General features: G+C 38.5%; 1 protein-coding gene across 1 annotated transcript in view; it reads left to right on the top strand.

Annotated features, from left to right (window-relative positions):
- Nucleotides 1-1,252: 1,252 nt before the first annotated feature.
- The window catches only part of LOC110591371 (alpha-fetoprotein-like), a 46,337-nt gene continuing 22,370 nt past the window's right edge, over nt 1,253-25,219 (top strand). Inside the window, exons 1-10 of the mRNA XM_021702284.1 lie at nt 1,253-1,337; nt 2,480-2,531; nt 2,671-2,812; nt 4,370-4,581; nt 9,854-9,986; nt 13,221-13,318; nt 14,353-14,482; nt 19,470-19,684; nt 21,322-21,454; nt 23,066-23,163. Of these exons, the coding sequence (XP_021557959.1) occupies nt 1,253-1,337; nt 2,480-2,531; nt 2,671-2,812; nt 4,370-4,581; nt 9,854-9,986; nt 13,221-13,318; nt 14,353-14,482; nt 19,470-19,684; nt 21,322-21,454; nt 23,066-23,163 (1,298 nt within the window). The remainder of the gene's footprint in view (nt 1,338-2,479; nt 2,532-2,670; nt 2,813-4,369; nt 4,582-9,853; nt 9,987-13,220; nt 13,319-14,352; nt 14,483-19,469; nt 19,685-21,321; nt 21,455-23,065; nt 23,164-25,219) is intronic.

Here is a 25,219-nt window from a genome sequence, read left to right as displayed (position 1 = left end):
TGTCAAGGCTTCCAGATGTCTCTTAGTGAAGGATATTCCCATAGCCCAACAAGCTACGTCCTTGCAAAGCAGTCCAGACTCCTCCACCTGTACCCTATAGACAGGCTGCGTGGTGTGTTCCCAAGCCTCCCCAGAACTTGAGGCTCCCAAGTGCTGCTTTTGGCTGGCTTCTCAGTCCTGTGGGCAGGCCCTGACCTGGCAAGGCAAATCCAGGTCCTCTGGGTCTGCCTCAGATATAAGCCTCAAGAGCTGCATGCACTTGGAAGTGATTCCTGGTTGCCTGTCCTGGGTCATTGAAAAAGTTCATTCCTTGAATTGAGAGATGAAAAGGCCCAATTTCATGATCAACTTCCATTTCTCATAGAGCACCTTCAGCACCAGGGTGTGCTTCATCTGCACATTTGCATCCTGATGTCTTCGCTGGTCCGGCAGCTCCACGTCATCCTCATGTCTGCCTTTGAGTTTCGTGATGCTCTCAATCTCATACAGCTACTGGGCCAAGAGGCTGCCCATGCACTTGTCTCAGTTCACCCTCGCCAGTGCTGTCAGCAGCTTTATGGCCTTTCGACAGACTGCACAATGTGTTCCTGGTCTTTTCCAGAACTCAAGTCTTCCAGGTGCCACTTTTAGGTGGCTACCTAGTATGGCGGGCAGGCCTATATGATCCTGAATCTTAATTTCTTATTCAAGAAATAAGAATATTGTTGTCTAAAAATAGTCATATAAAGCACCAGCCTTACAATAAACACTCAGTAAGTTAGGTCCCATTTCCTTGGGTTTGCTCCAAGGCCTATGCACCACCCCCCCACCCCCACCCCCAGGGACTTGAAAATGTGCCCAGCACTGGAACCAGGGCTTTAGCCATTTATTTGAACTTGTGGTAGTACATGTTTACCTTCCCTCCTGCCACTTCAGAACTTTGTCCGTGTCAACAGGCATTCCCAGGAAATGAGATCTGTACCAAAGGTGCTTATTGATTACTACAAGGCCTACATGGTATAATCTTGAAAAAAAACAAGTAGATTGACATGACTCATTTTAAAATCCAGTATTCATTAATGAATGCCATCCATTAGCAATATTTCTCCATTGTCATGAATTTCTTCAATTTTATCAGGGTCGTACTGGCCTAGAAAAAATATTCACCAGGAAAAGGTTAATTATTAATAGTAATTCCTTGAAAAGAGTATAAAAAGGATTCTTCATTTCTTTCAGATGATAGAGCACCTTCTTTAAAGGTTCATCTGGAACAATGAAGACTCTTAGACCCATATGTTTTCTTGTTTTCTTCAGCTACGTTCAATGTCAAACTCTTCAGAGAAGTTTACTAGCTGCAGGTAGGGATCCTATTTACAATCTATACATCCCATGTGCCAGGACATAAGGCATGATGACTACTAAAATATCTACTAAAATATAAGGAAAGGCTTATCTTCCTCAGGGCTTATCATTGTCAACAGAGTCATTGGAAATTGCTAGAAATTAATTTGTGGAAGGGATGCAGAAAGAGAGCTAATATATTGAGGCAACACACACGGGAAGATCTCGTTTTAGCCTTACTTCCACTCTAGGTGAGGGAAAGATACATTTCAAACTTGTGTTTGAAATTGGGTAAATGATTTTGGATAAAGCAACTGTGTTTATAGTAGCAGGAATAATATTATGAGCTACATTCTTCAGTATCTATTCTGTGCTAGGTGCTGTGCTCAGCGCTACACACGTATGTTTCCATTTAATCCTAACAACTCTCCAATGTGGTAGAGTTTATTTATTTTTTCTAGGTAGAGAAACAGAAACTTTGAGAGCTTAAGCTATTTTCCCAAGGCCACATTCAGTATCAGAGCTAGAAATTGAACTCAGAGTAACTGACTCCAAAGCCTTTCCCCGTATTAGAGATGATAATAGTTTCTTTATTTAACAGAAAGAGGCTCAGCTCTTTGGAAGCTGTTAGTATAAGAAGATATTGTTTTCAATAGATAACGTGTGTGTGTGTGTGTGTGTGTGTGTGGTGAGTGGAGGTGTTAAAAAAAATAAAGTTGATGAGTAAATCCAAAATGGGTGAGATATTGTCTTTGCCAAATGAAGCCTGGCAAAGTGCTAATGTTTATACATCTGCTCCCAATGTTAAACTTTAATTTTCTTAGTATCCCTTGGATATGCTAGTAACTTCTAATATAAAGAGTTAAATAACCAAATCATGTTAATTAATTCAGGCGTGTCAACACAAGTACATGCAACTTATCTGTGGGCTAATGACAGATGTTAAGTACACAATATATTTGAATAGAAATAAGTCATTCACAGAATGTAGTTTAAACACAAGTGAAGATATAGTCTGGTAAAATTTGTTTTAATTTTTGGTGGCAAATAAAAAAGATCTGAAAATTTGTAAGTGAATAAATACGGATTTCAGAATTATAAAGGGAGATTTCAATTTTGAAAATATCCTCTTATGCAAACAAAATCTCATTTTTTTCAGCCTTGCGCCACATTAATAGCCCAAATTATCTGCAGGAGAACTTAAGAGACATGTGAGTTTTGTTATCAACATTCTCTCCTCTGAAATTTGAAATCACAATCATTTTGGAATGGGGAGGGGGCAGTGATCTAACAATGATGGAGGAAAAGTTCGATTTTATCTTTAACACTCTCACAAGTGTTATGTTTCAGCGCCAGGATTATGGTTGCTCAGTTTCTTCAGAAATTAACTTATGAAGAAGTACAAACCATAGTTGAAGAGTTGGTAGATCTTGCAGAGAAGTGCAAGATCCTCAAGGCACATGAGTCACCGTCAGAATGCTTTCACCAATTGGTAGGTGAATCATGTTTTGCCTTTCTCTCTCTTATTTAAACTAAAATTCCAACCAAAAGGTGTTGTTATGAAGTGGGATGTTGAAGAATTAAGTAGGGGATTTTAAGGCAACAATATGTATATCAATCACACTCAAAATACAACCTTTGTAGGTTTATAAGCCTACAGTTCTTCATTTCATCTCTGGGAGATCAGACTCAGAGAACCAAATGCTCAAGAGAATGAATTATAATGTAGAGGCCAATTTGTTCATTTTGGCTGGTTGCTCCGCCTCTCCCACTGGAATACTATTATCTGACATCATCATATAAAGGTTCCTGGGAAATCAAAGTACTAATTTTAAAAAGTTTCTAAGAGTATATGAAAAGGAAGAAAGAAGTGAATATTATTGTGGGCTCTTTTTCCTAGTTAGTAGAAAATCTCGGGGATTACTATTGTCTCATAAAGTGTGTCTATCTTATGATGAGCAAATTCTTGATGAACACTAACATATTGGTACAATCTACATATGTTTTGGATCATTTGTCTCATGCCAAATATTTTAAACTACAAATCAACAGTTTTCTTCTCGATTGGTAATTTTTTTTTTTTATTATTATTCCATCTTCTTGGGGCTAAAACCTATCTCTTACCAGACTCTTAGTAGACATAGAAAAACCATCAGTCTAATTAGAAACACATTTTATTTATTTTATCTTATTTTTTTAGAGGATCTATTTATTTATTTTAGAGAGAGAGTTGGGGAAGGGGAAGAGGTAGAGGGAGACAGAATCCTCTAGAAGATTCCCTGCTGAGCGTGGAGTCCTATGTGGGGCTTGATCCCAGGACTCTGAGATCATGACCTGAGCCAAAATCCAGAGTCAGCTGCTTAATTGACTGCACCACCCAGGCATCCCTACAAAGACATTGGAAATGAAGTGCTTCTGCCAGTCACTAGTCTCACTTATTTTATAGTGACTCCTTCTTATTTCTACTTCAAAAGATGGCCTTTTTTTTCCACCTTTATTCCCTAAATCTGGATATGTATGTTGTTTGCAGTTTACAGCATCCCACACATTTACTGCCACTCAAAGGTATTTGAAAACTAACTGAATTATTACATTCATTTGAACATTTGACACTGAATACACACTGCCTCGGAGTTCAATTCTTAAAATAACTTCCCATGGAAACCAAACTAAAAACAATTAGGAAGCAGGGGAAGCAAATGACATTTATTTCTTGGTGGATAGTTACAAAAATTACCCTGATTTCATTAGGCTCTGGAATTTTGGCTTATGTTTAATACCTCTTAACAACTGTATGAAAATGAACTTGAAATCACAATTATTTTGGAAAGGAGAGAGTGATAAGTTCCATTTGGTCCATGTCTAGCATGTGGGAATTTAGACTTAAAAACCTAAAAAACTTTTGCTCAAAAGAGCTATGTCCAGGGATTATTAAATACAGAGTGTAAGATCATATGCTCAGTGGCCTTTTCTTGATAATAATTCTTTAACTTTCCTAGGAATGTAGATCACACGTGCTTCCCCTTTAAATTATTATTTCCTCCTGCAGATGACTACCTTCCTAGAGCACATTTGTTATAACCAAGGAAAGGCTGACAAACAGAAGTTTTCTGACTGTTGCAATATAAATAACAAAGCAAGACTGAAGTGCTTCCTATTATACAAAAAAGATGATGCAGATTACAGTGACATATTCCAAATTCCAAATCCTGAGCAGATCTGTGAGATGGACAAAGTGAATCAAGTGTCAGTGAAGGAGAGGTAAGTCATTTCTCCTTGCCATACTCTCTGAAGAAGAGTGTTTTCCAATTTTGAAGACTGATCTTTTATATAAATATGGGCTTCTGAGAACACAATCCTTTATGACATGAATTAAGGTAAAAATTTGACCTACAATATATATTTTTCTCCCTCAGAATGACAATTACAATCTCAGTAAACCTGACAGGGCATGAAAATGTCTGTTTGTAGAAACATTAAAAATGACTAGGACAAAAAAAAATTTTTTTTTTTAAGATTTTATTTATTTATTTGAGAGAGAGAATGAGAGACAGAGAGCACGAGAGGGAAGAGGGCAGAGGGAGAAGCAGACCCCCTGCTGAGCAGGGAGCCCGATGTGGGACTCGATCCCGGGACTCCAGGATCATGACCTGAGCCGAAGGCAGTCGCTTAACCAACTGAGCCACCCAGGCGCCCCTAGGACAAAAAAATTTTAAAAATAATTTTTACGAGGGCAATATAAAGGACCCATTTCCTTAATGGTTAGATTAGTCAGACCAGTAGCAAATGATGTTGAAAGGCACAGCAGAGCATAATAAACGGAGTACTGGGGACAGAGAGCAGGTAATAGGTCTGACAAGGGGCTGGCATTTGGGAGATTCATCAAGGGATAGCAGAGAGGGTATCTGATGGGCATGGGGAGAGCCTGTCATTGGGAACCTAAGAATAAGTGACAATTGCAGATTAGACAGAGATGAGTTTTCTACTCATAAAATCTGATTCTATAATTCCCACCTGGAGTGGACAGCATTATAGCAAATGGGTAGGCAAGCTCCTATTTTGTTTTCTAGTGAGCATAGAGGTCTATTTGTAAAGGGGTGCGAGCAAGTGGCTTGGAAACCAATGCCTAGAGAGATAGAAATGATAAGAGAAACAAAAAACTTTAGTTCTCAAGGAATGCAATTCTAGCCATCTTATCAAGACAGGCTCAGACAACGGGAATAAGGCAATGACCCGACTGCTGGTTCTAGAGGGCAAGGAGGATGGTAGTGATTTGATTTCAGATTTTAGACATGAAACTTTAGACCAGAGATGAATGAGCAGACAGGGTGACTTGATGTTGAATAATGTAAACTCCTTTAATTCACCCATGTGGGGGCAGAATTGCCCCAGACATTACTGAGCCTTCAAGAAGAAATTAATTGGCCCTAGCCACTTAGGTAGAAAGGACTGGGGTGCCTGGTGGCTTAGTCGGTTAAGTGTCCAACTCTTGGTTTCAGCTCAGGTCATGATCTCAGGGTCTCGAGATCGAGCCGGGCCTCGGGCTCTGCGGTCAGGGTGGAGTCTGCTTAAGACTCTCTGCCCCTCCCCACTGCTTGCATGCGTGTGTGTGCATGCGCGCTCTCTCTCAAATAAATAAATAAATCTTAAAAAAAAAAAAAAGGGGGAAAGAAAGGACTAAGGGATGAGGACTGGTCAGGTTCCAACTTGTCTGACATCAGGGGCAACCAAATGGGAACCAAAATAGGACCCAGCTACCTATTTACTATAGTGCTTCCACTCTAAGAGAGAATTATAAAATCAGGTTTGGGTTGAATATTCAGAGATTACAAAATCTAACCAATACTCATGCAGTGAATCTTATCTCTTGAATATTTACAATGAAGTCAATATTAAGGAATTATTTTAAATGCTAATCTTAACTTATGTGCAGACAACTATAATTATTCAAGGAAAAATAATTTTCTAATTATTTGTCTCATACTTATAAAGCAACAACTTCATTTAATTCTCAACCAAGGAAACAGTAACATACATCAGAGCTGGCTGGAAAAGTCAGCTCTTTCAGATTTTTCACAATATAGCATAGTCTACAAATACACAAAACCATAGTTATTGTGCCTTTGGATTATCTAAGGAATTTTCAATAGCAGTTTTAATTATTGTAAGCTTCTATTGTAAGTCTGACGATAGAACCTGACTTCCAATCAAGCTTGACCCTATGTTACCTTACAATAGGGACATTCCATTTTTTAAATGGCTCTAATTATTAGAAAGCTTTTCCTTATACTAAGTTAAACTTTGGAGATTTGAAATTAGATTGGCTCATATTGAATATCTTCTAAGGGAACTGTTACTGTAGCACAAAAATAAACCCTTAATTCAGCATACACAATAAAGAGCAGAGGTATTGAATGACTTTGATGAAATTTCATATTGACCAAAAATTTTGCCTTATGTTGGGAGGCATGTGTATGTTGATAATATCAGTTCTGCTGGTCTGTTCTGTTTCTACAAGTTGGGCTTGAGAAACTCTGCTGATAGAAGCCTATTGACTAAACTTCCAGGGGTTTGGGGCCCCTTGGTGAGAATGAGGAGGGTTTTTTGGGGGGAAGCGCAGACAGACTTTTCTAAGTCTTGCTAATGAATAATGTTCAGTTCAATTATTTGGCCTATTTTTCTCCCTCCATGGTTTGTGGATGATTTTTTTCTTTTATACGTTTTTAAAAAGCAAAAGTAATAATCCCAGGATAAGTTAACTTTAGTTTGGTAGCAAATAATCTCTAATTTTCAGCAGCTCAATATAACAAAAGGTGTTTTGTTTTTGTTTTTTTTCCCACTCATGCTATCTGTCCAATGTAGATTGGTAAGAGGTCTGCTTATCATAGTCACTTAGGGACCTAGGTTGACAAAGACACCATCTCAACACTTGCTTCTTTGATTACTATGGCAAGGGAAGGGGATGATAGTAAATCATGCATTGCTTCTTAAGCTTGTTTAGAAGCAACACTCCTCATTTCTTCTCACACATCATTAACCAGCAAGTCCCATTGTCATACGTCACCTCAGAGGGGGTGGGAATGCACAATCCTACCATTTGCCTGAAAGGAGGGGATCTGGAAATTTCTGGTAAACAACTCTGATGGCTACCACCTCGGTCATCCACCCACAAGAAAGATTTTGTACTTTTAACCAAAAGGAAATGTTACCACAGGATTGCTACACACCAGTTGTTAGATAAGGTCTCTGTTGATGTTTGGTTAGTGCTTCAGGTCTCCTGCGAATCTCTTGTCTTCTGTTATGGCACCACTCTTCCCTATCTGGTCAGAGAGCAGCAAGAAATAGTCTTCTGATGAAGTCACATATGGATATAGTCCCTGACCCCAGAAACTCTAGCCACCTTCTTGGGTGGGATTTTGTCTTTTAGACTCTGTAGCACTCAGGAATTTCTATTAAAATATGTTAAGCATTTCCTTGGCTATTTGTCATGAGATATAATTGCTTTTTCAATCATTCCAGGGAAGGCAACAGTAGAAATTTTTCATTTGACTTCAGCGGTTTCTGCAGCTGTATTCTTCTCTGGGATCCCCAAAGGACTTGGAGTTAGATTCCAAAGGAGCAGGCATACAGATTTATGTATTATCCAAGGAACTTGGGGTGGGGGCAAGTTAAAACATGAACCAAGTCCCTATTCTTTCTATCACTTCCTCCATTATCCTTTCCTTTCAATGTTGAAAACCTGGTTTTCTGGTGTCACCATTTTTCTGGTGATATTGGCCTACTTTACAGATATTACATCATAAACTTGCATTAAGGATAGTACTATAATAATCAGGATGGACTAAGCTGTGCTGTGGTCACAAGGAAATCCTAAATTTATAAATAAATCCTAAAATCCTAAATATTGGCTGGATTCAGTAAAGATTTATTTCTTTTTCATATCACAGTCTAAATTGGGTGGTTCTCTTTGGCTCTCTCTGGCTCCTAGTTGAATCCTGGGCATGATTTTTTTTTTTTTTTCAGGCCTGACAGTAGGCAATTATGGATCACAGGCCTCAGAGGGGCAAGCTGCGCTTCCCACACCGGACTGGGACAAAACACATTTCAGTCTCTGAAGGAGCTGTAGTCACGGGCTGGGTTCCTTCCTCCCCCCATACCAGCCATGTTTTTGTGCATAGTTTCATTCCTAGGCCAGCCCTGCTGTGACTTCCTCACTGGGGGGATGGAGGGAGAAACTTGGACAGACTTCGGTGCACTTTGGCTCAGCACTCAGGGCTTTCCCACTCCCAGTCCTTTTCCCTCCCCTTCCCCCCTGCCCCAGGGTCCTTAAAACCACAGGAGCCTTTTGTTTGGGGATCCCGCAGGAGAAAGCCATCCCCAAGTCTGTGGTGCTCTACCTGATCCTCGGCTGGTACTGGTATGGGATCATGGAGGGAAAGTGGACAGGGGGAGAGGTTGGGGAGTCAGCCCTTTCTCCAGTTCAACCTCTTGCTCAAACTATCCCAATAAATGATTAAAGTCTTGAGTGTTACTTTTATTTTGTTTTAGTTGGCTACTCTGACACTTGGCAGCTCATCTCTCTCTAACTTGCCTCAGCTCCTGAGAATTCTCCAAGGGGTAACTCGGGAATGCAAGATGTTTCCACCTCTTTATTATCTGAAGCATGTGTTTCCCAGGTCACTGTGAAACAGAAAAAGAGAGCAGGGAACTGTGCTGAGACATTAACAGCCACACCTCAAAGTGGTGTGGAGCATATTCATTCATATTTCATCATCCAGAACTCAGTTACATGTTCTCAACCTAACTGCAAGGGAGCCTGGAAAAGGAGTCTCCCTGTGCGCACAGGAAAAGAAAATGGATTTGTGTGAGCATTGAGCCAGTTTTTGCCTGTAATGTCATCTTGTTGAATATTTTTGCATGTGTGTCTGTGGGGTCTTTTGAGCAAGCTTTGCAAAAATAGGAGGATATATGTATTACAACTGAAAGGCAGAGGTGATGCCCCAGCTCTTCGAGTGTGAGGAATGAATGAACTAGAGAGGGAAATAAAGACAGGGGACTTAGTAACAAACCAAAATATTGAGGGGCATATCTTGGAGGACAATGGCCTTAACTTTCCTAGTCTAGAAAGAACTTCTGGATGATCTTGAGAGACTCCTCCCCCATCACTAATAGATTCTAAATTTAATCCTCCTGCACCAGCTGTACAATCTGGCATTTACAATTCAGTTTGGACTACTGAACTTTCTATCTTATACTTCTTATATAAAAATGACAAGTTTTAGTTACTTTTTCTTTCCCCACCAGCCTGGAAGTTACAGTTGGTCATTTCATGAGCATTCAGTGAATGTCTGACTAACTTCACAGTGATCTGTCCAGAGTGACATGAACATGTGATGTGTTTATGTATCATGCTACCTCATCTCTTTCACCATGAAATTCTAGAAGTTCAGGTCAAGAAAACTAGATGAAGAAACAGTGTTGGCACATGTTCTTGAATTATAAATAACACAACCTTATATTTTCCAAATTACAGGTACATTTATGAAACGTCTCAAAAGCATCCATTCTTGTATGGGCCCACTATTCTGACCATGTCTGCTTGCTATGAAACAGCTATTCAGTCATGTTGCCAAGAAGAAAATAAAACTGAATGCTTCCGGATAAAGGTAAAATATTCATATGTCAACTGTTATTCAGAGCCTTGCTCTGCAAAGTGTGGACTGTGGACCAGCAGCATATGCATCACCGGGCAGCTCATTGGAAATGCAGAATCTGAAGCTCTTCTCCAGATCTACTAAATAAGACTTCATTGTAATAAGATACTGAGGCAATTCATATTGTTATTACAATTTGAAAAGTATGATTTAGCATAGACATTACTTCATCATAAGTATTTAATATTCAAGTTACTATTGTTGCATATCAAAACACCCCAAAATTTATTGACTCAAGCCAACAACAGTTATATTATTATCTCTCATGATTTTTGTGGGTCAGGAGTTCAGGAAGGGCTCATCTGGGCAGTTCTGGCTCATGATCTTTCTTGTGGTAGAACTCTGGGGAGCTGAAGCACCTGGGGGCTAGCTCAACATTGCTTTCTTCTTATAGAGTCTCAGGGTCTCTCCACGTGGTCTCTCTGCCTTGGCTAGTTTGGGATTGCCCACAGCATGGTAGCCTCAGGGCAGCTGGATTGCTTACATATAGCCAAAGTCTTCAAGAATGCATATTCTAGTGGCTAAAGCAGAAGTTGTATGGCCTTTTTATGAGCTAGCCTCAGAAGTTACTTCTGTCATACACTATTGGTTGAAACACCATAAAACCTCACCGGTTTAAAAAGGAGAGTATATAGGGCACCTGGGTAGCTCAGTTGGTTAAGCGACTGCCTTTGACTCGGGTCATGATCCTGGAGTCCCTGGATCGAGTCCCGCATCTCACTCCCTGCTCGGCAGGGAGTCTGCTTCTCCCTCTGACCCTAACCCCTCTCATGTGCTCTCTCTCATACCCTCTCTCTCAAATAAATAAATAAAATCTTAAAAAAAACAACAGGAGAGTATATACACTGTACCTCTTGATGGGAAGATTGTCAAGGTCTCACTGTAAGAAGAGCCCGGGATAGAAGATATCGCTGCAGCCATCATTGGAAAATACAATCTATCACACTTAATTTTAACCATGTGGCCTTTTCTCTTTCATTGAAGAGATGTAAATCAGTGATTAGTTCTAAGATAAAAGTACTTTTCACGCATCTCCTTAAAGGTTTCAAATATCAACATAAAATGACCATCTTTACTAGAGAGGACACCAGATGGATTTTCCAAAGGTTGTACTGAAATGAGTAGTAGTTTGATAGTCATTTTGATGAATTCAAGACTAAATGCAGTGCCACTTTATTCTTACTGTTTTCTTTGATCTTCTCAGTGCAAATTTATCTCATATTCCTCAAAACCCCTATTTCTCTATTCCTCTCAACCTATTTTTCCTATCGAGCTCCTCATCATCTACCTTAGATAAGAAATTAAATAATGTATCTAGACAGTTTCTGGCACATGCTCAGTACTCAATAATTATTGCTATTATCATTAAAGATATTATCATTATCATAGAGAGCTTTAATATATTACCTCCTTCTCCATTTGTCCCCTAGTGACTTTTTCAGAAGTCAATTCTGAGTTCCTAAGCAGGACAGTCTTTTTCTCCTTTTAGGTTTGTATTAATGAAAAACAGAAAAACAAATGATCATGCAGACTTATATCTCATTACTTCACATTTCTAAAGAATGAACTTTTTTGTGGAGGTTAAGCTATTTTTTTTAAAGTAACTTGTGCTTACTCTTTTAAGTTTTCTTAATCTTAACACTTCTCAGTGGAGAATTTTCCTTAATGTATAACATGCCCCTATAAAGTTAGCCAAGAGCTCTTCCCTCTTCTACCCCACTTTATGATCTTTACAGTATTGCTGCTTCTAGGATGTCCATTCCTAATGGTTCTTGCTTATTCCTCAGAGAAAATGACATAACCAAGTGTATAAAAATTGTGTTTATGATTAGAGAATGTTGTTTATGAGTTAAGTCTTCAGAGACTCTTGAAGAAGTAGACAAGCTTGTTTGTACTAGATTTTAAATGAGTATACTACAACAAAATTAAGATTAAAGCAATAATTACATTTATAATTAATTATAAAATATAATTAGTTAAATCTAATAATAATTACTAAATTAAATTATAATTATTGTGCTAGTTTTATGGTTTGAATATTGCCTTTGTATATATTTCTTAACTTGTTCTTAAAAATAGCACTGTAAGGTATAGTTAGCCAAAGTAAAAATAATCTATGGTCATTATAATGTTTTAAGTGAAAATATAGAGCTGTTCTGAAATTTTAAAATATTACTAATATTCCCAGCACACAGAGATACCAATTTTAGTGTATTTCCTTTTATTCATTTTTCCATTCACAGATTTTATTTTGTACATTGTTGTGATCACACTGAATATCTAGTTTTGATTCGAGATTTAAATATATCTACTTTTTATTAGAAGTATACATTTTGTCAAAATTAATGTGCCATTATTTATTTATTTATTTATTTATTTTTAAAGATTTTGTTTATTTATTTGACAGAGAGAGACACAGCGAGAGAGGGAACACAAGCAGGGGGAGTGGGAGAGGGAGAAGCAGGCTTCCCGCCGAGCAGGGAGCCCGACGCGGGGCTCGATCCCAGGACCCTGGGATCATGACCTGAGCCGAAGGCAGACGCTTAACGACTGAGCCACCCAGGCGCCCCTGTGCCATTATTTATTTTACCATCATTCTGCTGTTGAGACATTTTATTTGTCTCTAAAATGTTGCCATTGTAACAAAACATGCATGTTCTTCTTTTTTAATAGTTGTGTTTTTTTTTATGTAGAAGAATTTATTTGCGATAGTTTCCAAAGTAAAAATCCTGGTTTAAAAATTATGAACATATTGGGGGGGGGGCTTTATTAATGTATATTGCCAAACTGGAGCATATATTCTAGATAAGCAGTAGGAGACATGTCCAAGATGACAGAGCTAGTAACTTGATAAAAACAAAATACAACTGTAAGACATTATTGAAATTTATTCTTGTGGCTCTCTGGATTTTTGGTTGCTCAATTTCATGTCTTCTTTTTATTCCAAATGTTTGAGGTTCTAGAACAAGTGATGTCTGGGAAGTAAGATGCTATTTTATAAAACAAACAAACCAACAAACAAACCACATTGTGCTTTTGCATTTGGTCTCTTTTAAATAAGACAATAAGGACTTTCTAATTTTGAGGAGATAAACAACTTTTACTTTTCTTTCTCGTTTACTAACGACAAGAGGGACTTTTGCTGTTACAGACACATTTCTTTGATGAGTGTTTTTCTACTTACAGCTAGAACCCATCAGAAAATACGTTAGAGAAATATCTTTGAGGCATCACCATTTATGTGAAATTGGGATTAAATTCAATCACAAAGTAGCCAAAGCAGTGTAAGTTACTGATTGACATATGTGAACTCTGTTGCTGTTGGATCACCCCATTTGATCAAACTCATTTGAAAATCATTTTTTTTTTCATTTAATAATGTCTCTCAATGCAAACCTGGTTCCTTTCTCTACAGCTATGCTACTTGCCTATTCAATAGGGCACATAGAGCTGGGCTTGAAACTACACAATCCTCATCTCTATCCACTGTCTCCTGCCTCAGTTTCTTCCATCTGCTCAGACCCCTTATCTCTGCCTTAGTGCACAAAAGATTCTATACATGAAGATGCAGGCTCTTAATTGTTCCACAGGCTCTTAATTGTTCTGCCTGATAAAACCTGGCAGACAAAATGTATTCTTTTCTCTGGGAAGATAGGAAAGATTTTCGCTCTAGTGTCATGCAGAACAGAAAAATCTAGTGGTGTTTTGTGGGTGGGGATGGAAGAGTGTGGGGTGAGGAGAATTTAATGTTACTCAGTGTGCCTCTTTCCTGGCCCAGATTGTATTTCTGTCCAAGTTTACCTGTGAAGGGATGTATCCTTCCTTATATCACCTTCTTGCCTAATCTGGGACAGCATTGGGCTGGATGGAAGCTTAGTTCTCTTTATAAGGCAGGCCCATTTTCCCGATTGCCAGAGACATTTTGGGGATGTTGCTCAGTTGTCAACGGGAGAAGCAAGGGAGACCCAAGACTCTTAGAATTATTGTCTTTATGATGAAGAATTTTACTTGGAAAGTCAGGTCAGATAAATTTCCAAATTATCCATCTAAGCAACTCAGCTTCTTAAGTGATCATTTCAATGATGAAAATGACTATATTTTGCATGATTATGAATTGAATGGTGTTTGTTTTGTGATTTAGATCTTTGTGTGGCTCTGAGTGCTATCGTGGAAGAAATGGAAGGCATTTAAAATATACTCTCTTCCTCCTACATTTGCAAATGTGTTTCTATTATTTTGGTTACTCAATGAACTAGAACTAATTTTAGAAAGGATTGAATTCAAAATACGGTTTAAGATGTACTTATTTTTCTTTCAGGGAATTGGTTCTGCTGACTAAAAAACAACCCAAAGCTGACTTTTCTGAAATTGCCAGGCTGGCCGTGGATATTAAAAATCTGCATCAGACGTGCTGTGAAGGAGATGTAGTAGCATGTGTACTTGGCAGGGTGAGAGCCTCTCCTTTCTTAAAACTCACCTCAGTCTTGAAAATCTTGCAATTCTTTTTTTTTTAAAGATTTTATTTATTTGAGAGAGAGAGAGAGAGAGAGAAGCACAAGCAGGGGGAGGGGCAGAGGGAGAAGCAGACTCCCCGCTGAGCAGAGAGCTCAAGATGGGGCTCAATCCCGGGACCCTGAGATCAAGACCTGAGTTGGGGGCAGATGTTTAACCGACTAAGCCACCCAGGTGCCCCAAAACTTGCAATTCTTAAACAAAGGTGACCATGGTACGTCGTGAATCTAAAACAAAATAATGAGCATTTCTCAATCTTACCAGTAGAATTACCAGTCGTGTCTCCCCTCTTGTCTTGTCCCAGCTCAGGCAATGATTTTTTCTTCCTCCCTCCCCCACTTCTTTTCTCCCTCCACTTCTCCTTCCCTCCCTTTCTTCCTTACTTATCCTGTCTTTCTTCACTTTATTCTGTTATTCTTTAATTTTTAGAGCTGACCTCTAATTTCCTTCCAAACTGAGTTTATATTTTGTTCACCTTTGAATCCCAAGCAAGTCCCAGAATTGCAACCCAGAGCCCCAGGCCACATCAGCCTGGAGGAAAAAAGAAATGTCAAGAAAAAGATGTGGGCCTGAGGTTTGGGGGCACGAACTGCCCCTCATCCAAGTGTAAAGTCTCTAAATCCCAGAGAAGGAAAAATTGTAACTGTCAAAAACCTGATGAGGCTTTGGTAAATCAGAGGTTACAAGTCATGTTGCTATTCATTCTGCAAGTTAGAAAATTGAATAATGTTTCATCATGATAAATAAAATGCAGCAACAAAGAAGGACTAGTATCATAATTTCATGGGGATGTCCATGACTCTTATGGACAGGAGCCCCCACCTTCAACTATTTTAGTCCCATTCCATGAAAGATTAAGGGATATGAGTAACTACAGGAATTAAAATAGAAAGGCATTGCATAGACACTCAGTAGCATCCCTCGGAGTCTACGTCCTCAACCATTTACGTTGCTGGAACAGAGTTGGGGTCAGACCACAGCTCTTCTTTGGTACCTATTGTGGTTGTTAAGTCCATGTCATATTCAGCCCGACCACTGGGAAGGGTGGCCATGGTCACCGCCCCTTTCATCCTGGAGATACACAACATAATGTTGTTCTTGAACTTCTCTCTGTATGGCAGGAATCCCAACTAGTGCTGGAAGAAACACTCCCCTGCATACTTAGAAGGAGTCCTGGCTTTTCAGGACAGGCTATTAGAATGTTATTTATGTGAAAATTAGGTGAACTTGGGGGGAAGAGTAAAGAGAAAATGGGGGCCTGACAGACTCAGTCATAATTAAAACAAAACAAAACAAAATCTCTAATATCCTTTAGCACATAAACAATACCTGTGCCAAGCCAGCAACTCCATTTATAATTCTACACCTTGTCAGGAATGCCAGAACAATTGTTAATGATTTCATTGTATTAGCTAATATTCGCAAGCAATATAAAATAACTATAAATGGGGGTGCCTGGGTGGCTCAGTCGGTTAAGCGTCTGCCTTCAGCTCAGGTCATGATCCCGGGGTCCTGGGATCGAGCCCCGTTTAGGGCGCCCTGCTCAGCGGGAGGCCTTCTTCTTCCTCTCCCACTCCCCCTGCTTGTAGTCCCTCTCTCGCTGTCTCTCTCTCTCTGTCAAATAAATAAATAAAAACTCTTTAAAAAATAAAATAAAATAAAATAAAATAAAATAAAATAAAATAAAATAAAATAAAATAATAACTATAAATGGTTCTAGCATTCCTATCTTGGTCCAGACTTTCATGGAAACAGGTTTAAAGTTACTGACTTGAGAAAGGTATTGTGTATGTGTTAAGAGATTTTTCATTCTTATTTTAGAGATTGGTTTTTTCTTTTTTTCAAAGATTTTATTTATTTATTTGAGAGAGAGTGTGCACATAAGCAGGGTTCGGGGGAGGGGAGAATCTCAAGCAGACTCTGCGCTGAGCACGGAGACCAACAAGGGGCTTGATCTCACGACTCTGAGATGATGAACTGAGCCGAAATCAAGAATCCCATGCTTAACAAATTGAGCCACCCAGGCATCCCAAGGTTGTTCTGTTTTTAATTAGGATGGATTCTTAACATTAGTAAATGTTCTTTTGTTTTCTTAGGATCATCATTTGATTTCCACTTAACTTATTCATTGGTGAATCATATTAAAAGATTTCTTAATTTTTAACCATCTTTAGATTGTTTACATCCATCTCATTTTGCTATATTTTGGATTTTATATATACATAATTTTCAAATTTCTGTATTTGCATTTACATGAACTTGATCTAGAACTTTCAGGTTTTGGTATTCAGTTATGTTACCTTCCAAAAATTGCACTGTTTTCCCTTTCAAAATCTCTGAAATAATGTAACAATATTGAGAATGACCTGTTTTGTGAAGGTTTGCAAGAACTTGTCCATGAAACTGGAGCAGGGATTGAGACAGAAACCCGTGTGACAGTCCTCATCATGATAAATGCACCCTTTCTACTGTTTATTTTTCATATTGATTTAATGATCTTATTATTAGAGTATTTCTCCTAATGCTTTTTGAGTTGGGTGTGATATTGTGAAGCATCAGGGAATGATATAAGCACTGATAAGTATAAGAAACTTTCTAGAACTTATAATTCAAAGGTATATAATCCATACACCATTCCAAAAAGCACATAACCTTTATAATAGATGTTAATTTTTAATATTAGGTGATATGAATTAATAGGGCTTATAAGTCTATTATATCACTCAGTCAACATAATTAAATTTTACGTTGTAGGGTTCTCTCTCTTTCTTTGACTTCAAGGCACTATTGACCAACATTCTGGGGTTGTATAATAATTGCTATAGTACAAACTTTAAAAAAATAATTTCTGCATGCAGCCGCTAATTCTAAGCATTTCACTTTTATTCAGCAAACATTTTTATAGTACTTAACCTGGGCCAGGCTCCTTTCTTTGTTCCTAATAATTATTAATCCATTTAGTTCCCACAAGCTTAGGAAGTATTACTTTAACCCCCATGTTATAGATGAGGAAAACTGAGGCATCGAGAAGCAAAGTAGCTTGCTTAGGTCACAAAGTTGGGAAGTAGCAAAGTCAAGATTAGAACTCAGGAAGTTTGACTTCAGAGCCAAAGCTGTCAAGCACTGCAATGATTTATTTTTCCAGTGATGACTGCAAACGTGTGTCTAGAAGATGATAGGTGGTGGGAGAAGTTTTTCGAGTTGGAACCTCTGTGTTCTCACAATTTCTTTCATCAATTTTCTTCTCTTCTGCTACCCTTTAAAAATTGGTATTCCCAGTAGATCTGTTCTTGGTCTTTTCCTTTTTTATTTTACACATGTAGTCCGAGATGACTGGCCTTCGGTTTCAGGAGTAGAATTCAGTGGTTCATCACTTACATACAACACCCAGTGCTCATCACAAGTGCCTGCCTTAATGCCCATCACCCTTCTAGCCCATCCCCTGCCCACCTCCCCTCTGGCAACCGTCAGTTTGTTCTCTATCATGAAGAGTTTTTTCCCCCCCCTATGTTCATCTGTTTCATTTCTTAAATTCCACATGTGAGTGAAATCATATGGTATTTGTCTTTCTCTGACTGACTTATTTTGCTTAGCATAATACCCCCTAGCTCCATCCATGTCATTGCAAATGTCAAGATTTCATTCTTTTGACGGCTGAGTAACCTTCCATTATATATATATATACCACCTCTTCTTTATCTATTCATCAGTGGACACTGGGCTGCTTCCACAGTTTGGCTATAGTGAATGCTGCTGCTGTGAACATTGGGGGGGTGCATATGTCCCTTTGAATTAGTATTTTGTATTCTTTGGGTAAATACCTGGTAGTGCACTTGCTGGATTGTAGGGTAGTTCTATTTTGAACTTTTTGAGGAACTTCCGCCCTGTTTTCCAGAGTAAGCCCCATCATTTCTCAACTACATTTTCTCAATAACCCCCAAAGATCCTACATATCATTTCCCCAAATATGTCATATAATCTCACTTCCAGGATTTTTTATATATAAAGATGAATAATTTTGGAATGTTCTTCCTCTTCCTTAGTTTCCAAGTAACTTTTATTTGTCCTTCAGGACTCATGTTGTTTAAGATCTTCACTCTGACCTCCACCCAGTCTGGATTGCCCATCTTTTTTCTTCCAAAGGGTCACATATGCACTTCTCCTACAACTTCTATTATACTGCGTTATGATTGTTGTTTAATTATTTGACTCTCTAGTTAGACTGTGAGTTTCTTAAGTGCAGAGATTAATTTATTCATATCCACACATACATAATTATTTGTGTGTGTAAGTAAATATGTTAAATATGTAAGCATAATAGTAATATTATAGCAATATATGTGGTAAATGACAGAGACAAAATGTTTTCTAAACTGGAATCCTAAAACAATAACATTGATAACAAGACAATAAAACTCTCCTTTGTATCTTGTGGGGCCAACCATGGAAACAATACTCTAGTCGGCCTCTCCTTAAATTCCTTAAGAGATGTGAAAAGAGGGGCGCCTGGGTGGCTCAGTCGTTAAGCGTTTGCCTTCGGCTCAGGTCATGATCCCAGGGTTCTGGGATCGAGCCCTGCATCGCTCTCCCTGCTTGGCGGGAAGCCTGCTTCTCCCTCTCCCACTCCCCCTGCTTGTGTTCCCTCTCTCGCTGTGTCTCTCTCTGTCAAATAAATAAATAAAATATTAAAAAAAAAAAGAGAGATGTGAAAAGAGCTTGTGACACTTGAGTGAGGTCAAATAGAGAAGACTTCCTTATTAGAACAAGTCACTATACATGACCTTTTGGGTGTCTCAGTTTGCCAAGGATAAAGCAATAGAAGATGCCAAGTTCTTCTCTGGTTTTCTAGTAATAACAAGAAATAAAATAAATAAGTTCAGAATGAAGCCATCAAAAACAACTGCTCCTTTTGATGTTTTATAGAGCCAGCTTATGAACTATACTTGTTCCAAGCAGTCGGTCCTCTCCAGCAAAATCAGCCCATGCTGTGCACTGCCAGTGCCATTCCAAGGGGAATGCGTTATCAACTCAGAAAATGACGATGAACCTGATCTTCCATCTTTGCCACTCAGCAGATTTACAGAAGACCGATTTGTATGCACAGAGTTCTCCAACAAGCCAGATGATTTCTTGCAAGAGTAATACAGGTTTTTGTAAAATCTTCGTAATGGAGTACTATATTTATGGACTTTTTGGGAAGGGTTGTAGACTTGAATGATGACAGAGGCTAACCCATGATGTAAATGAGTGACTCAAATTGTTCAAGAGGAGATGCTTGGTGGAGTCAAAAGTGGCAGCTACTTATACAGCTCCAGCCACTTGTTAGCATATGGGAATGTAGGCTTGGGGTAGTTGGGTCTTTTATTTTATTTTATTTTATTTTTATTTAAATTCAATTAATTAACATATAGCATATTACTAGTTTCAGAGGTAGAGGTCAATGACTCATCAGTCTTATATAACACCCCGTGTTCATCACATCACATGCCCTCCTTAATGTCCATCACCCAGTTACTGCATCCTCCCACCCCCTTCCCCTCCAGCAACCCTGCATTTTGAAAGAAGCTGGAAGCTGCTTGATTTTTAAGTGTTGACAACTAATACAGAATTTTTAAAAACACAGTGAGGGTCAAGTATTTGCAAACTTTGCTCTAAGGTACTCATCCCTAAGGAATGGCTTCAGATTGGTATACCTGGTGAGCTCTTCTATTTTAATTAATTTAATACCTACTACCAAAGCCATGGTGTGGCATTTAAAGATTAGAGAGATGGAATATTAACATCTCAGGTGTCCATTCCGAAATGCATATTAATTTGTGCAAGACAAACTGATTTCAATATGTAATATTAAAACAATACTGCTGTGTGATTGAAGTATTTCCAAAGTCACTTTGTGAAGCATTATTTGGAGCAATTAAACTCCAACAATGCATAAGAATTTGAGTTTTCTTCAAAGCTCTTTGTAGAATGACTTGAGCTATATTTCTGAAATTACATTTGATATGGCTTATAAAAGTAAATGTCACTGCCTGAACCCACTCATTCCTAAACTTGCATTTGGTACTGGAAAAGTCGATAGGCACAACTTCCTATTGGAAATCACATTAAGCTATGAGTTGGGAGACCAGATTTCCAAAGACTAGCTTTGTCATGCACAAACTTTGGAATGTAGGTCAAGCCACTTAATTTCCTTAGGCTCTTGCGTTCCAGCTACTAACTGAGGGGTTGGATAAGATCACTTCAAAGGTGCTTGTGATTCCTTCGTAAACATTCTAGGGTCCAGATTTCTCTTTCTTGTAACCCAGAAGAATGTATAGATTATGCTTGGACCACTCCAGCTTGAAAACTTAGCTGGAAAAGAGGGGAAGATGATGATTTAATACCTAGCTAGCACTTTCTATCAAAAAAAAATTCTAATACTTATAAAATCTAGCCTCAAAGATGATTGAGAAAAGTGTGCTCCCATCCAAATACAGGAAATTAATTTCTCATAAAAGTAAGTAGTGACCCTGAGCCAGAAACTATCAGCTTATCAGATTGTTTTGGTTTCAAGTTCTGAATCTGACACCACTCCTGTGTGACTTTGGAAAAATCACATAATTTTATTGATTCTGTTTCTTTATCTCAAAATGTAGTCAATTAAACCTCCCTGCCATCCTCCCAAAGTTTCCAAATGCCTAAAATCAGTGAAAATATTGAATATTTTTCATAATCATAATTAGGTTTTGAAGGAAAACTCATGGCTTCTGAATTTTACTGTTTGATATGGATACAGGTTTCTTTATGAATATTCAAGAAGACATTCAGAATTGGCACTTCCTGTGATTTTAAGAGTGGATACGGTATATCAAAATTTATTGGCAAAATGCTGCAAATTAGAAAATCCTCTGGAATGCTATAGCCATGGGGTAAATGCCTTTTTATTTTTTAGCTTGTTACTCATAAGTGATTACCGACATAGGAAAAATTCCTGGGCTGTTGGTAGTGCCATATTTTGTAAAAGGATTGTGTGCCTTCTTGCTAATTGCCAACACTGCACAACAAATATGACTTTCATCTAAACCAAAGGCCCCATCATCATACTATAGCAGGTCCCTAGGTGAGTCACTGTCTTCATGAAACGTTCTCTGTGCCATCTTCCCTTTTAATGAGTGTCTGCTGGGACCCGTAGCAGATGGCATGAAAGCACAGCATATTAGGGTATGAGAAGATTGACTATTTCCACTAAGTAGTCCTGGAAACTGTCCCTGTTTCAGGCCAGAAATCATACTGTTCACAGGCAACAGCTCTGTTTGTGCATCTGACATGAAAAAAGCAGGTGACCTTACATATGTGACTAGATGATCACTTATTCGTGGATTACCAGGAACCAGGTTGGTTCTGGCTTATATTATTCTAAGCAATGGCTTACATATTTACAGAGGGTGGGGTAGTGGTAGAGTATTGAAGGCATCTCTTGTCCTGTCTGGGCTCAAGCAGGTATATCTATCACATTTCTGTTCCCAGAAAGAAGGATCAATGAAGGTAATTTATTCCCCTGTGGCTAAGCACCCTTTTGCAGCATCCCCAGTAGACCTCCACAATAATCATTATGACAATAGCACCTTGCAGGAGCATGGATGTTTAGAGTTCACAAAGCAACTTTACAACCAGTGTCCTATTTGATCCTCACACCAGCCCAGTAACATAGGTAATGCCAGAATTATTAACTGCATTTTGTAGATGAAAGTATTGAGTTGTAGAAGGTTTAAAAGACTTGCCCAACTTCACACAGGCAGTAAGGACAAGGCTAAGGGTTAAATCCAGGCAAACAGTTTGCAAATCTGGTAAAATTTTCACTGTAACAAACACTGCTCAGTAAGATCAGGTACACTGGGTCAGATTAGTTAGGATGATAACCTGTCCTCCTACTGAAGAACTAAGCCTGAAAGGTCACTTGTATTTTCCCACTGGAATTTTATGTGCACAGTTGAAGAACTCTTTGAACTAGCAGTTAGTTCCGAGATTTCCATTTGATTCACTTCACTGTGTATTTGTGGAGTGCTTTACCATATTAAAGGCTGCTGCATGTTTTTATTAAACTGTGACTTCTTAACACGTATCTGTATTTCTATGCCTATATCTGTATCTCTGTATCTGTGCTGTTTATGTAAAAAGGTTGTATTATGAAATATAACCAACACTCTCTGACCAATCAAACTTAGATCTGTAAACTACCTTTAAAGATCTCTTTGGCTCGATGAATGATTTGCCTTATGCTTGTATAATACACCATATCAACCCACAAATGAATTTATATCATCAGAAACTAAATATCAATCTTGTTGTACCACTTCTTTTCTCCACAAAGTACATGGCCATTCCTGTTTTACCAGAACGTGTTTTTCAAGATTTGCAAGCTCACTAAGTCAATAAAGCCCTGGGCTTAGGAAAACAGTTACATTAAACTATCAGGGTTTTGCAATCTTACCTCAAGATATATTGTTACAGTGATAACACTGATTATCTTTATTTTCCAGCAAGAGATGTTCCAAAGAGTGGTTCGTGAAAGCCGTGAGCGTGTAAAACATCACTGTGATTTACACGAGAAATTAGGAGATGCTAACTTCCATGACTGGTAGGCTTCCAAGATATTGTCCAGATTTATGCTTGTTAGTGAGTTTGTGTTAACTCCTGATGCTGAGAGCTGCTAAGATTCTACAACCAACCTTGAAATCTCAGAGGCCAAGGAAAAAATGAGTTCAAAATTAACCTAGCTATCTTTGTCTTGATAATACAGATGTCCACATAGCCTTAGGTGTTTCTACATGGCTTTCCAAGCCAGTTTCCAGATTCCGGCCAATATCCAGAAGTTAGGGAAACAAGCAGGCCCTGGCTCCTTTCCTGCTGTCTCTTTGGGGTCTTCTCCCTCCCACCTAGACATTTAGTTAGGGCTTTGCCTGCAGTGGTAGGATCCTTTTGTCAGTTTCAAGTCTGGTCATATAGTAAATTTAGTACTTTCACCATGGAGGGTAGAGATGAATAGATACCTTAGCTATTTGCCAGAGAGAATACATAAGCCTCTTGTGTGCAGAGAGACGATATTTCAAAGATCACTATGTCAAAAACCAAAAGCCAATTTTTAGTAATCTTTAGGGTCTTACTGTAATAGTCTATTTAGTAGAGTGTTGAGGAAAAAATCAGTTTGATATAGATACAGATTCACCCATAAATTCAGCTTGAAATTGATGTCGTTTTAAGACTCTACTTACATCACATTTGCTACTGTCCCATTAGCCAAAGTAAGTCAAGGCCAAGCTGAGTCAAGGGGTAGAGAAATAGACTCAACCTCTTGATTGGAGGATCTGCAAAATATTGTGTCCATTTAAAAAACATATATATATCACACCACGTGACTTGATTTGGCTAATGAAATGTGAAAACTTTGGGGGCAGAAGCTTTAACAACCAGCGCATATTTTTCTATTTTCTCCTTTCCTTCTGACACAATATCCAGATACATTTGAGATGGTAGCTGATCTATCTGCCTTGGTTCCAGATAAGCAAAACCACCATGCCAAATTGCACTGGACATATGGCTTGAATAAGAAATAAACCTTTGTTTCTTTTTTTTTTTTTTAAGATTTTATTTACTTATTTGACAGAGACACAGCAAGAGAGGGAACACAAGCAGGGGGAGTGGGAGAGGGAGAAGCAGGCTCCGTGCTGAGCAGAGAGCCCGATGCGGGGCTCAATCCCAGCACCCTGGGATCATGACCAGAGCCGAAGGCAGACGCTTAACGACTGAGCCACCCATGCGCCCCAAGAAAAAAACCTTTGTGGTTTGAAACCATGCAACAAAGTTGCATTTTTTGTTATTACAAAACCTAGTCTATTCAAACTAATACAAAAATTGTGCAGGAATTAAAGTGATATCTTAAAGGAATAAATAAATAAATACATACATACATACATACATACATAAAATTAATATCCAGAATAATGGATCCAGAAAAAAATTATTCTTTCAGAAAGAATATTTGGCTTATTACTTCTATATTGTGTTCATTTGCTAATGTCTAGTTTAAGGATTAGATCTGTGGTTCTCAAAATTTAGAGTGTATCAAAATTGCCTGGAGGACTCGTTAAAACGCAGCCCCATCCCCAGAGTTTCTCATTCTGTAAGTCTGCGATGAGGCCTGAGAATTTGCATTCCTAACAAGTCCCCAGGGCTGCTGATAACTGCTGGTCCATGAGTCACACACTAGAACCACCAGATTAGGTTGCCTGCTCATTGGATGTTACAGCTAAATTCTTTCCCCAGCTCCATTATAATATAAAAGCAATGATTGATTCTGATTTTTTGTTGTCTTCAAATCCAGGTCAGTAGAGTCTTTCTCCTTAAAATCTTCCTCATATCCCTCTATTCGCACCACCACTATCCTAGTTGAGTCTATCATTGTCTCTCACCTGGATTTCTGGAATGGCCTTCAACTACTACTTCCCTCATGTTGCTTCTTGCCCACCTTCATTCATTCTTTATATGGCAACTATAATTATCCTAAAAATGAAGCAAATCTGATTCTGTAACTAAGCTTTCTTCCTCTTTCTGTCTCCAATCCCCAATTACCACCCCCAAACTCCACAAAACAAAACCACAATCACATTCAATGTCTCCCCTCCTACTTTCACTCC

The sequence above is a fragment of the Neomonachus schauinslandi genome, chromosome 2 (genome assembly GCF_002201575.2).
Source record: "Neomonachus schauinslandi chromosome 2, ASM220157v2, whole genome shotgun sequence".
Classification (NCBI taxonomy): Eukaryota; Metazoa; Chordata; class Mammalia; order Carnivora; family Phocidae; genus Neomonachus; species Neomonachus schauinslandi.
Note: the sequence above shows the minus strand (reverse complement) of the source record. Positions and strands in the feature narration are given on the sequence as shown.